Source organism: Leptodactylus fuscus, chromosome 2 (assembly GCF_031893055.1).
Source record: "Leptodactylus fuscus isolate aLepFus1 chromosome 2, aLepFus1.hap2, whole genome shotgun sequence".
In the NCBI taxonomy this organism is placed as follows: Eukaryota; Metazoa; Chordata; class Amphibia; order Anura; family Leptodactylidae; genus Leptodactylus; species Leptodactylus fuscus.
In genome coordinates this window covers 85,788,920-85,803,644 of record NC_134266.1, presented here as the reverse complement: position 1 = coordinate 85,803,644, position 14,725 = coordinate 85,788,920, and the positions used below count along the sequence as shown (strand labels likewise).

The 14,725-nt window shown below is 39.9% G+C and overlaps 1 protein-coding gene across 2 annotated transcripts in view; it reads left to right on the top strand.

Annotated features, from left to right (window-relative positions):
- Positions 1-14,725, top strand: part of TRIM33 (tripartite motif containing 33) — a 96,592-nt gene that overhangs the window by 53,121 nt on the left and 28,746 nt on the right. For both annotated transcript variants that reach the window (XM_075264125.1, XM_075264124.1), the window contains exons 6-9: positions 1,300-1,414; positions 10,401-10,547; positions 10,845-10,962; positions 12,848-13,092. In XM_075264125.1, coding sequence (XP_075120226.1) covers positions 1,300-1,414; positions 10,401-10,547; positions 10,845-10,962; positions 12,848-13,092 — 625 coding nt within the window. The remainder of the gene's footprint in view (positions 1-1,299; positions 1,415-10,400; positions 10,548-10,844; positions 10,963-12,847; positions 13,093-14,725) is intronic.

Here is a 14,725-nt window from a genome sequence, read left to right as displayed (position 1 = left end):
CTGTAATCCTGGTTGCTATGGGCAACAAGACTATTTTTTTGTGTCCAATTTATTACATTGAGGTCAGCATAATACAAACGTATATTAACATAATTTGTCTTGGACCGCTTACTTAAAAGTTTTAAAGTGAGTGACAGTTCTATTTGCCCTCCGTTGGAGGACCAGAACAATGAAGAGGTGGACCGCTAAAATAGTGGTGACACACAAAGTCCTATAATGGGGTCTGTTGGTTACCCCTCCTTTTAAAACTGAAACCAGCAGAGAAAGCCATAATCTGTGCAGGGGCTTTATTTTCTGCCCATTTTGAGGCAGGCACTGCAACAGACTCTGGTGCAGATGTAAATATAGTCTAGGCTTGCAGGAGTTTTCTCTCAGCATTTTGCATGCAGAGAGGGAAACAGAATGACCCGAACCAGAGCATGGTCTTTTTCTTAGCAAAGCTAAATGCTGGTTTCACTAGGTGTATGTGATTTTAATAAAAAACAAAACAAAAAAAACACATTATAATCTAAACAATTTTAGTGTACTACTATCAGTTAAATGCCAATGAATTACATTTAATAAGACCGATAAATTGATGCCATGCTTTGGGCTTTTGTGTTCGGTTATCTCTATATTGTAATCTGTCAGCTCATAACCAGGGTTTGTGACTATGTCCGTACTGTAGCAATCTAACAGTATCATCTCAAATTTCCAGTTTGAGTATTGAGTCAATATAGTAGAGGCCCTCACTTGGGACCCTGATCAGTATACTTAGTGGTGATTTCAATGGCCATCTCTGGTGATGCACTTGCCATGTTCACCTGCAGGATACAACTCATTGGTAGTCCCAGTAGCCGTAAACTGTACAATTGAGTGAGTCAAATTATCCTAGTAACAGCATGTATTGTGTATTCCAAAGAGAGGTGATAAATCTATGAGCTTGCCTGACATCTGGATCTTTGCAGATCCCAGTGAACAGAGGCCCACAGTTCCCTTTTCACATTGGGAGGTAGTGCACATGACCGTTCACTTCTCTATTCAGAGGGGAAATGGTGGGCCAGTGTACACAATACTGTTCCATTCACACATACGATGCTGACCCACCAGCGGTCGTCAACCATCAGTCCTATATTTTTTTTACCAGTTCTGTGGATATATGATGAATGCTGTTCAGATGAGAACCTTTTTTTAATTGGGGATTGTGAAAAGTGCACTACCCCTCCTAAAATGGGATTGAAAACTGCAGTGAAGGAACATCTCCCCTGCACCTACAAACATATTTTTATCTATTTTTCTATTTCATTGTTTCTTGTGTAGGATAAAAGAAGTGAATGAAACGAATAAAAGAGTGGAGCAGGAAATTAAGGTTGCTATCTTCACCTTAATAAATGAAATTAATAAGAAGGGCAAATCTCTGCTGCAGCAGCTGGAGGTAGGAGACATATATATTTTATTTTTCTTTCTTTCGCATTTTATATTTCTAGAAATTAACATTATTTTAATCTGGAATTAATGTGACCCGACAGGTTCTAATTTATTAAAAATTTTAGACTGGTCATAGAAAGTATATAAAACCTAAAGGGATTTTCATCCTGTGGACGCTTATCCCAGTTACGAAAAAACAGACTATAGAAGAAAACCGTGGCACTGCTCTGGAAACCTGCTGTATAGCTTAACCACTTCAGTACCGGACCAATTTGTGGTCCAGGACCAGACACATTTTATGTTTATTATGTATGTGCGGTTTTGAGGTCTGTAAAATTTTTCTCGTATGTCTTAGTCAACTAATTTTTGCGTCTTTTTTCGGGGACACATAGGGCTTTATTTTTATGTTATTTTTATTTTCAAATGTGTTAATTTTTTTTATATCCAGGAAAATATAAACAAAATAGGAGGGAAATTGTGTCTGGTTTTCAATTTATAATTTTTTTTTTTATTTAATAACAGTGTCACTGAAAAACTTTATAATATAGTTTTTCCTCTCCGTTACGGTAATTTTTATTTTGTATGGTGTCGTCGGGGGTGGGGCTATAACCTTTAATAACGGCGTTTTATTAGCGTATTATTTATTTATTTTTTTATTTTATTTACATTTTCTTAAAACTTTTTTATTATATTTTTATTTTATTTTTTTTCCCAGATTGTGTACCCATAAGGTGATAAGAGACCTTTGGGGACATCTGATCACTTTTTTTTTTGTACTTGAGGCTGATTTCTCCTATAACTGAGGCTGCTACATTTAATCTCAGTTACAGGAGGAATACAACCTCTTGCACACTGTATACACAGTATACAGAGCTAATCTGAGTCCTGTAGGACCCAGAAGCTCTGGCAGGACACTGCTCCCAGCAGATCACATGTCTGCCGGGTCAGAGGGCAGCTGATTTATGGCTGCGTCCATAGCTGTGTATACAGCGCTCATTGAGCGCTGTATACACAGCGATCGAGATAGCAGAGCCGGTAATAAATCTGCCCTGCTATCTCTCTGGGAGCTTCGGCTGAAGTTACAGCCGGCTCCTAGTGAAAGCAGCTGAACGATCTTGTGCAGCTGCTGTGTTCTGGCTTGGACGTACAGGTACGTCCTGGCAGAACTAGACAACCACTTCCCGGACGTATATAGTCTATGGGCGGTCCGGAAGTGGTTAAATATCAGGTTTCTGACAACACTGGAAGGACGCTATATAATATACGTGCTCGCCTCAAAACAGTAGCAGCTCATGGTACATAGCACAATAGCAAGGAAGGAACAGGGGGCCCTCGCCAATTGTAGTTAGCATAGACCTGTCCTTTATTCTACAGAAAGCAATAAAAACCGCATGCAAGAGACAGGCCCCTTTCACACTACAATGCAATACTAGGTACAGTAGTGGGTACAATTGGCCCAGAAAAGAAGCACAATAGAGTGAAATGACCGTTGCCTTTGTGCTGGTCTAATCTTTTCTCCTGCATGCTGTTTTTATCACTTTTTGTGAAATAAAGGGCGCTTTTATGCAAAATGTGATTGATGAGTTCCTCCCTCCTCCCCTTTCCGTTCTTTCTATTGTGCTACTTATCCCCACTTATTTACAGGACTGGGAAGTCTGCAAGTTTCCCATGTGAATGGAGTGGTGGTGTACATGCGTGACTACTACTATATTTCTCCTGTGTGGTACTTCGAGGGTGGCAATCTCTATCAGTGCCATAGGAGTGTACAAAATTGTGACCGAGAGTGGGGCAACACGGTGGCTCAGTGGTTAGTATGGTTTTCCCATACTCCAAAGACCTTCTGATGGAGGGGAAAAAATAAAATGTGACCAAGAGTGTGCATAATTGTTCCAGTCAGACCCCCAGTGATCTCTATATTGTAGAAGGTTGATTTGTGTCTATACTGGGGAAACTGCTATAAGATTAAAGCTGGTGAGGGAAACAGTGTTTACCTACAGTGTGTTGCAGAAGTACTTAGTTATAATCAGAATTGACCCATTGTGCGCTGTATGTTAGTAACCCTGATACACCTGCCTGTGGATGGGCCTCTTCCTTCTGGAGGTGATGACCTAAATCATAGTTACAATTAATTGCACATTTTACCTATATTAACCCCTTAACGCTAAATCACGTACCTGTACGTCAGGGAATGTGGTTAGTTCCCGCATTCCCACGTACCTGTACGTGATTGAGATTGCACGGGCTCAGAAGCAGAGCCCGTGCGATCTCCACGGGAGGCCGGCTGTATCTGACAGCCAGGCTTCCCCTGTAGCAGCAGGGACGGTGATTGCACCAACACCCCCCCCCCCCCCCCCAGCTCCGATGGGGGGAGGGTTAACCCCTTGGATGCCAGGACGAGTGGAAGCTAGTCTATGCATCTGCATAGCTAGCTTCCTCTATAGACTGCAATACACGTGTATTGCAAGTCTATAGTTAGTATAGAATCAGCAATCCTCTCTGATCGCAGGTTCTAGTGTGCTTACAGCACAAATGTAAAAAAGTTTAAAAAAATAAATAAAGTGTGTAAAACAAACAAAACAAACATAGTTACATTTCTTGTAAATCTGGAAAATCGCTGTTACACTTGTAAGCCTTGTAACGTCCAAAATAAATTAAAATACAATCAAAAGATGATGCCAATATAAAGCAGAGATATGGGAGATAATATTTATTACTATATTTGGGTGGTATGACTATCTGTCTGAAAAGCAGAGAATTTAACATTTTGAAAATTGCAATTTTTTCCAAATTTCCATCAAATTTCCTATTTTTTAATAAGTAAATACAAAAATATTGATTAGTGTTTACCACTAACATGAAGTATAATGTGTTACGAGAAAACATTCTCAAAATCACTTGTGTAAGTTAAAGCGTCTCAAAGTTATTGCCATTTAAAGTGACACATGTCAATTTTGAAAAAACAGGCCTGGTCCTTAACATACTTTTGGGCTGTGTCCTTAAGGGGTTAAAATGAGTGCGCAGTTATTTTACTCCACTCCCCTTTTTATGTGCCTCACCCCTTATTTATATGCCATGCAACTAAATCTTTGTTTTGAGTAATCACATATCGGCTATCCTGATTGGATAGCATATAGTTCTGGATATGTCCTTTTGCTAATGGCGGTGTGAGACAGCATGGCATGGATGCAAGATAATTGAACAGAATCCATTAATTGAGCTGTCTTGTGGTTATTTAGCGATTAATTGCTTACCAATTTGTTGATCTCTGGAACTACCTTAATTAAGGTAGGGGTACAGGAAGTTTCTCCTTCTTCCATCAAGGCAATCTTTTTTTTTTTTTTTTTTTTTTTTTTTTTTTTTGGCATATCCCTTTTCTTGGATTAACCCCTTCCCCCATCTTGATGAATGTATTCGTCTTGGTGATTGTGTGGGCACTGCCAGTGTACTTGCAAAATCACAGGCAGGAACTCTGATGCCTGGTAGTTTAACTCTTTACATGCCATGGTCAATAGCAACTACAGTATGTTAAGAGGTTAGACTGAAGGAAGTGGTACCCTTGGCCCAGAGGCTCTGTCTAATAGGCTGAATTTCAGCATAACACTGCCATGTATAATATCCTGCAACACAGAAGTATTGCAGAGTATTATTCAAGTGATCAAGAGATTGCAGGTTGAAATCACCTAAAAGTTTAATTAACCCCTTCCCGACATCCGTCGTAATAGTACAGCGCTGCCGGGAAGGACTTCCTGCAAACAGTCGTAGTACTACGGCGGCTGCATGGTGTGCATACAGAAACTGTGCGCACCTTGCCCTGCGGGTGTCAGCCTTAACATACGGCTGACAATGCCCTGTAACACCCGCGGTCGGAACTGGGTCAAATCGCGGGTGTTAACCCCTGAGATGCTGGCGGTCAAACATGACCGCCGGCATCTCAGGGGTTTTGGTACATAATGGTGCCGATCGGCACCCCCCGCGACAGCGGTGGGGGATACCGGTGTTGGTAGTGGGCAGCCCGGGGTCTGATCAGTGACCCCGGGTCTTCCCCCATGCCGTCTCCCTTCACGTACCTGGTTGATCCTGCCAAAATGGAAGCTGTCAGCCCCGTGCATGGGGCTGAGAGCATCCTGTACTCTGCAATACGTGTATTGCAGTGTACATGTAGTTAAGCAGTGATCAGCAGATCACTGCTTCAATCCCACATGGGGACAGAAAAAAAGTCATTAAAAAGTAAAAATAAATTTAAAATAAAACCCCAAAAATCCCATTTTCCCATATAAAATATTTTATGTAAAATAAAGAAAAATAGAAAAAAACATTACATATTTGGTATCACCACGTCCGTAATAACTTGAACAATAAAATTAAAACATTTAACCCGAACGGTGAACATCATTAAAAAAAAAAAAACATAGAAAACCGCACAAAATAATGATTCACCACCTTTGCCGTACAAAATGTTCAATAAAAAGTAATCAAATGGTCAGATGAAAACCAAAATGGTACCAATAAAAAGCAGATGTCATCCCGCAAAAAATAAGCCCTCAACCAGCTCTGTCTACCGAAAAATATAAATATTATGCCTTTCATAAGATGGCGATGCAAAAAGTTTTTTTCCCCTAAATTGAATTTTATTCTGCACAAATAGCAACACATTAAAAAATAATATAAATGAGGTATCGCTGTAACTGTACCAACCCGCAGAATAAAGGTAACATGTTACTTATGCTGTACGCTGCACGGGAAAAAAAAATGCTAAAAAGCAATCTCAGAATTGATGTTTCCTTTTACATCCCACCCAGAAAGAGTTAATAAAATGTAGTCAATAAGTTACAGGCACCCCAAAATGGTGGCATTGAAAAGCACATCTAATACCGCAAACACCAAGCCCTCATATGGCCACATTGCCAGAAAATAAAAAATCTAGCTTGTACAATGTGAAGACAAAAACCCTAAAAGTCGCCAAATCATTAGGAAATAAGTGGCTGTGACTAGAAGGAAATGTTTATGCTGTGCGAGCATTTTCAGGGGACACCCCATATTTAGAGCTTATGAGAAAGAATACACCAGCGCTGATCCCCCAGAATGCCCCTCTTCCCTGTCCGTGTCATAGGAGCTAGTGGGAAAATAGAATGGGATTTGGTGTACCCAATTTACTCCGCACAGCTTACATATTCACTTCGGGGTTACTAATGCTCACTACATCACTTGATAAATTCTTTGAGGGGTGCGGTTTTCAAAACGGGGTCACTTTCTAGAGGTTTTCACTGTTTTGACACCTCAAGGGCTTTGTAAATGCGACATGGTTCCTGAAACTGATCACAGCCAGATCTGCCCTCTAAAAGCTCCTTGGCGCGCCTTCCCTTCTGCGTCTTGCTCTGCGTCCATATATTAGTTTACACCCACAAGTGGGGTACTATGGTAGTCGGGGGAGAACTTGCATAACAAATTGTGGGATGCATTTTCTCCTTTAACCCCTTGTGAATGTGCAAATTCTAGAGCTAAATGAAAATATTAGTAAAATAAAATCAAATTTGAAAATTTCACCTCCATTTTGTATTAATTCCTGTTAAGCACTTATAGGGTTAAAATATTAAGTATATGTTGTTTTGGCTTATTTAAGGGGTGCAGTTTTGAAAATGGGGTGATTTATGGGGGGTTTTAATACAAGGGTCTTTCAAAACCCCTTCATAACTGGATTAGTCCCTTAAAAAATGGGTTTTAGAAATTTCTTGAAAATTTTGAATATTATTGTTTCACCTGTAAACCTTATAATGTCCGTAAAAAAATAAAAGGGTGACTAAAGTTTGATGCCGACATAAAGCAGAGATCTGGGACATGAGATTTATAATATAATTTTGGCGGTCTGACTATCTGTATGCAATACACATCATTTCAAACTTTATAAAATGCATATTTTTCAAAATTTCCACCAAATTTCCTATTTTTTCATAATTAAACACAAAACATAGCAACCAAAATTTACCACTAACATGAAGTACAATGTATTATGAAAAAACAATCTCAAAATCACTTTGGTAAGTTAAAGCGTTCCAAAGTTATTGCCACATAAAGTGACATGTCAGACTTGAAAAATCGAGCTTGGTCAGGAAGTCAAAAAGTTCCATCGGCGGGAAGGGGTTAATAAAATGCTAGACCTAATTTTAAAAAATAATAATAATAATAATCGCAGTTTTCCCTAACATCTTAATTATGTTAAAAATAATCGGTACTTAACCTGTACTAAGATGTTAAGATCTTGTTTTTACTCGCACAGTGAACACCGTAAGAAAAAAATAAAATAATAATAAAAAAAACCATAATCCGCAAAATGCCGAAAAAGTATGCATACTAATATCTTATATATACTAATATCATATAATATCTTTAATTATTAGTTTGTATTTGTGGTGTATTGCTATACTACTCTTAAGAACATTATATACTGTATATTAAAACATTGCAGTATTTTTTTCTGTAAGCACGCAGGAGTGAAATATAGCCATATTGGCAGAAAAGGATGTTATGGAATGTTACTGTGGGGAACATTTTAAATCCTTATCAAATTGTGACATCACTGATTTTTCTAAAACAAAATAAGATTAGTTTTATTTAACAAATAGGAACACACACATACAAACTATAGTGTGTCTGCCAACTGACTTCCAATAGACACAGATTTTTATACCTTAATGGTCACATGATTTTATGGGTTGGCTTTTTCACAATATACAAAAACATATGCTGACATCATATAAAATTGGTCAAAAATAAGTAGGTCTTCTGCATGGCCTGCACGTGAAACTTCCGGTATCCGCCATCTTACGCTGGGTTCACACCAGCGACTGGACTCTGTTCTGAGGTTTCCGTCTTCTGCATGCAGAAACCTGTCATGCAGAGTCCGTCCGTGAGTGCGTGCGCTCCCCATAGAAATGAATGGAAAAAAGCAGCCCATTCATTTATTTGGGGAGCCCACGTATGCCAGCTCCCATAGAAAGCAATGGGATCTGTTTTAAATGCCGCTGATTCGGAGCGTTTACACATTCCAAATCATCCAGCGTATATCCTCCGTGTGAAGGGGCCCTTACCTTTTTAGCTTAAAATATATTCTCTTTACCTCTGTGCACACCGTAGCCTATGTCTTCAAGGGTTTAAACATAATCACACATCCACAGAATAAGCCATAAGTGTCTGACCCCTGACGAAGCCTGTTGTATACAGGAGAAATGCTCGTTGGGTCCTTGTATTTTTTTGGGTATGTATGGTGGCAATACTTTGTTTATTCTGTGTGGGCATGTTACTTACCTGTGGTCAGTACATACATGACAGTGGAGGTGTTTTTACACCATTTGTCTTATTATTGAGCTGTTTAAACCTCATGGTATGTTTGCCTGATATATAGTCATGTTCATGGAGTCATCCATTTCATATCCTTATGTTAACATATTAGTACATGTAGTCTTGTCTACCCCTCTGTAATCCCTGTATTATTTACATGTCATGTTGTTATACTATTTTAGTAGTATTTAATAAAAGTTATGTTTTATATTTTTGTACAATTGTGTGGTTGACTTGTTTTGTCACAAAAATTTCTGCAAGGAATCGGCATTGTCCTTAAAGCAGAATCTGCAACCCGCTGCCAAACTTGACTCATGCATTGGACAGGTGTGCTATTGACTTTCAAAGCACAGTGACCTCCTTCTTAGTCATTTTCACACCGTGCTACCACTATTCATACTACACTTCATGTTCTTCACAGCTTTCACGCCTTGTAACTTCTGACAATCACAGTTTCAGTTGCGGTTTTCTAGATACATAACCTTATAAATGCTGCAATATATATAAAAATTTAAGTTCTTAAGGACTTTGTTCCCCTCACAGCTATCTTTGGATTGTCATTTTCTTCTCCCGAAATAGCTGGTTTTGGTCCTTTTTGGCTAAGCATTTACCACGACAATACTGCAAAGATTAGTTTACAGCCGCTGATAGTTTACAGCCGCTGATAGTTTACAGCCACTTTAGGCTGGCCATGCCGGATATTTGCAGTTGACTGACTCTTTTGGATAGTTGACTGCCTCTGGCCAATGTTCAGCCAGCTTGTGCGCACTTGCTATTTTTAACTAAACTGTCTCCTGTTAAGGTGTATAATGGGGTTGTTCTTGCAAATTACTACATTATCAATCGGACAGATGTATGAAATCTGAACAGCTTTAGATGTTTATATAATTTACATTTTGTTAATTGTTGATATAAATGTAATATGAAGCATTAATGCAGGTGGAGTTACCTTTTATAAAAATTTTGAAATAAACATTACAAGTGAAAATATAAAGGGGGTTACATATTGGTGACCTATCCTAAAGATAGGTCACAGTGTCAGATCTGACACTCCCAACGATTAGCTTATTCTCAGCGGCTGATACACAGAGAATGGATCTGGAAGCGGACAGCTCTGTTCTGTGTAGTGGCTACACTGCAGCTTAGCTTCTATTCAAATGAATGAGAGCTGCTCTGCAGTACTTAGTCTTGTCACAAAACAGCAGGGGCTATGTTTTCATGATGTCAAAAGTAGTGTACCCGTGGTCTGTGGGCTTAAAATTTCAATCACATATTAACATGTATGTGCACATAAGCTGGGACCCCCACGCATGGAATTATAACTTATCCGATCTACCAGTTGTCTCTGTTAGTAGCTCTTTTTGCTCCTTATGGTTTCCAGTCAGGCCATACGTTTCATTAAATGAGCAGGAATGCATGAAGAAGATAAATGCACACTAACAAAAACTATGGTAGTGTGCATGGAGTCTTACAGTATAAAGTCTGACCTGAAGCTCTCTGTAAAACTACATGTCTGACATCACTTGCATGTATATTGTTTGACCTCTAGATTAAACAGTGCTTTCTGAAATAAATGTTACTTTTGCATGATGCTACAGAAATGTAATGTCATCTGTTCTTCATACATTCTAATTTGTAATAAAAATTTTCCCCATTAGAGTGTCACAAAAGAACGGCAAATGAAACTTGTTCAGCAGCAAAATGATATAACTGGCCTCTCTAGGCAGGTGAAACACGTCATGAATTTCACAAACTGGGCAATTGCAAGTGGCAGCAGCACAGCATTGTTGTACAGCAAACGGCTGGTAAGTCAGGTTTTTACTAATAATATGCTGGCATAGTGCTGATATACTGGTGAATGTTAAGAGGGAATTCAGTTGCATAAAACTGTGGTCATTTTGAACAATGAAATGTATTTGTAGAAAGGATCTAAATCTAAATCCTCATTTCTTATATCCGTAAATGTAATTGCCACAGGACATATTCTTAAGAGTAGATGTAGAACAAGGCGCCCAATGAATATGTTTGTACAGTATAATAATGTCATTTGCAAGGCTTTATTTTTTTAATTTCTGTGTTTTTATTTCCATGTTTTCTTTCAGATCACCTTTCAGTTACGTCACATCTTAAAGGCTCGATGTGACCCAGTACCAGCCGCAAATGGAGCAATAAGGTTCCATTGTGACCCAACATTCTGGGCAAAGAATGTAGTAAATTTAGGTAAGTTTCAGCCTATATGTTAAATTTTATCATAGAGTTCCAGTTTTATTTACATGTAAAGGATTATGGAGGCAACCATTTTGCCTGAACATCCACTCTAAACTGCAGTTTTAAGGCTTAAAGATTTACTTTACCATAGCCACATGAGAAACTAGGTCAGAAAATGAAATGTTGTCTGGCATGAAATGGCTACACGTAAGCATTTACTTGTGGTTGTCATTTGTATGAACACTGGTACTGTCTTGTTGCTTAAGAAAGTGGAACAGTAGATTCTCTAAAAGACATGATCTTGGTTTTCCCTACACGTTCCTGAATGCAAGAAATGGGAATTCAGTAAATTCAAATATATATTATTTAATTGCAAAGTTGAGATAACTAAAGTGTTTCCTGAGGAATTTTAAAGGGATTCTACCATTAAAACCTCTTTGTGGATAAGACGTTGGAACAGCCTTTAGAAAGGCTATTCGTCTCTTACCTTTAGACGTGGTTTCCACCACGCCATTCCTTAGAAATACCGGTTTTTACCGGTATGCAAATTAGTTCTCTCACAGCGATGGGGGCGTCCCCACTGCTGCTCAAGAACACGATCCTGCGACACCTCTATCTTCGGCTGGATCCTTGCCTTCTCTGTCGTTTTCCTCCTGCGTCCCCTCCGACGCCGGTACAGTTGGCTCTGCCAGTGAGACACTAGCAAAGCCGAGTGCAAATGCCGGCCGGCGGCCATTTTTGGGAGGCCGCTCTTGCATTGAACTTCAAGAGCAAGAGTGCCTCCCAGAAATGGCCGCCGGCCAGCATGCGCAGTCTGCTCTACTACTGTCTCACTGGCAGAGCCAACTGTGCAGGCGTCGGAGGTGACGCAGGAGGAAGACAACAGAGAAGGGGAGGATCCAGCCGAAGATAGAGGCGTCGCAGGATCGTGTTCTCGAGCAACAGTGGGGACGCCCCCATCGCATTTTCAGCGCTGGAGCCTGCCCCCATCGCTGCCAGAGAACTAATTTACATATCGGTAAAAATCGGTATTTCTAAAGAATGGCGTGGCGGAGATCACATCTAAAGGTAAGAGATGAATAGCCTTTCTAAAGGCTATTCCCCGCATCTTATCCACAAAAAAAGAGGTTTTAATGGTAGAATCCCTTTGTGTTTTTTTTGCAAAGGAGCAGAATGAGCTATAAAAAGAAAAATAAAATTAATGTGGTTTTCCAGGCTTATAAGATGGATTGACGTACCCTTTGGATAGATGATCAAAGATCAGCAGGGGTCTAACACCCTGAACCCCTCAGCTGTTTGAAGAAATGCCAGTATTCAGTGGAGCACCACTGCAAACAGGCAATGTGATCTATGCCTGTGACATCATGTATCCTATGAAGTAGAAGCTAGAAAACCCCTTGAACTGGGCTAAAAGACAGTCATGCAAAATTTAAGATGTAATGCAAACAAATCCAGCAACTGTAACAGACTACTCTGTGGTACTAAAAACATGTACATTAAGGGTATGTTCAGACAGAGTTTTTTGTCAGCGCATTTTCATGCAGAATCCACCTCAAAATCTGCTTGCCAAAACAGCTCTTTCGATGGGAGCCGCTCGTTTCTTCTTTCTGCTAGCTAGTAGCGGAAAAAAGAGAGATGACCTACCTTGCCGCGGATTCTGTCCGCGGCAAGGTCCCTAGTTACAATCCCCCTCAATATAGTCGCACCATGATAGTTATGTCTTGACAGGTAAACTAGCATTGTGCTGTTTCATTGCTGCTGCATTATTGCAGAATGCACAGAATGGGTGGCTACTGTTTGCTACTCTTCAGTGTTTTGCTGGAGCTATATTTTAATGTATTAAATGTCTTCAGAGTCACACTACCCTCTGCTGAACTACAATTTTTCTTTTCTCCAGGTAATCTTGTTGTTGAAAATAAGGCAACTTCTGGGTATGCTCCTAATGTGGTTGTGGGGCAAGGTCCCCAGGGAACAAATCATGTAAATAAACCCCCTGCACAAATTAACCTAGCACAACTGCGACTACAGCATATGCAGCAGCAGGTGTACGCTCAAAAACACCAACAGCTCCAGCAAATGCGGATGGTTCAACCACCTGGCCCACATCAAAGACCATCTGGCCCACAAGTAATGCATCAACAGGTAAGTACAATGGATAATGTCTTTGAAGAAAACAGGTCTGCTTTGCAAGCATATTCCAATATCTTGAGATGGTTGAATATTAAATCACTTCCCCTGATATTTTTACTTGGTTTTAAGCACATTATGTTGTCTGAAAAACCATCCCCTCAATAGTAATAGCTGCTGCTCTAGTGTCTTTAATAAGTCCACGTGATTCGTTTGTATTACAGTGCAAATAGGAGGAGCTCTGCCTGCAGACTGCAGTATTGAGGGGTATTGTGTGACCTCAAATTCATCAAAATCCCGCCCTCTGTTCTTTAACCCTACCTCTGCTGTCAAAATGCCTCCCTGCTTCTCTGCTTCAAATGCAATCTCTCCCTATAGCCCCTTTCTCTCATATTCTACCCCAAGTTCTCTCTTCTGTCAGGTCAGCATGCGCCTGTTAACTCTCCACATTATCAGCAGTAGTTTGTGCAGCTTCCAGAACCTTTGGCAACTTCATATTCTCAGCGAATGGCCCAGGGAGGTCCATTTTAGTATTAGTGCAGTGTTTTGCAGAAGCGGGCTCTACACATGTACCTACTTCAACAGTGGCATATTTTGAGTGTTCTTCAATGACCTCCTTGCATTGCTGAAAAAAAGTGGTTTTGGCTATGGGCTGAGACCACACTTTAAGGAGATGCAGCATTTTTTGTTGCAGATTTTGCTGTGGTTCTTTGAGCCAAAGTCAGGAGTGGCTACAATAGGAATGGCAAATATAAGGGAAGTTCTTCTCTCTTCTGTTAAATCCACCGCTTACTTTGGCTCGAAAAAAGCAGCAAAATCTTCAACAAAAAACGCTGCATTTCTGCAATGTAGGGCCTTAGTCTTAAAGAGATTTTCCCATGAATGTAACCATATTTAAATTTTTATATAGAAGTTAAAGTGGTTTTCCGGGCATTTTTTCGGGCGTAGTTTATTAGTGCTATTGATGGGTTTATAAATGCACCCAAATACCTTTAGCTGTGTTTTGAGTGATTTCTGGGTTTCTCTGGGAGCGCCTGACACCTTCTATATTTGTTTACAATGCTGCTGCAATGCATTATGGCTGGGTTGTAGGTGCTCACTATCTCCCTCTCACCACCACCTCCCTGTCTACCTATCTATTTCTCCCACAGCCAGCCTTTCCTAACTCACTCAGACCATCCCCACACCCTATTATACTTTACCAGTCTTCCTTCTGTGGCAAACAACTCCTTCTCTTTTTTGATTGTGCTATAGCCTTCAATACATCTCTATTACACAGGCTCCTTTTCAAAGATTTGCAGTCATCTTAATGGCAGTCTGTTGTCTTGATTGGTTTCCAATGGATACGGCCACTAATGCAGTATCTTTTCTGTACTCTGAAACCCATCTATGATTTACTTATCTTCTAATGCTTTGTCACAATAAGGAAATCATGGCTGGGTTTTTAACAAGTGCCAGACCATAGAAAGTTCCTGCGTTCATTGTTGTATACTTTGGCAACTGACCTGAACAAAAATATCCAAACCATAAAGGTAGTCCTGCACCAATATCGGAACCAGGATGACACCTAACTGTTGATGATCCATTTATTCTGGGTCAGAAATCTGCTGGAACAACCTTTTACTGTTTAAAAATCGCTGTTTCGGTT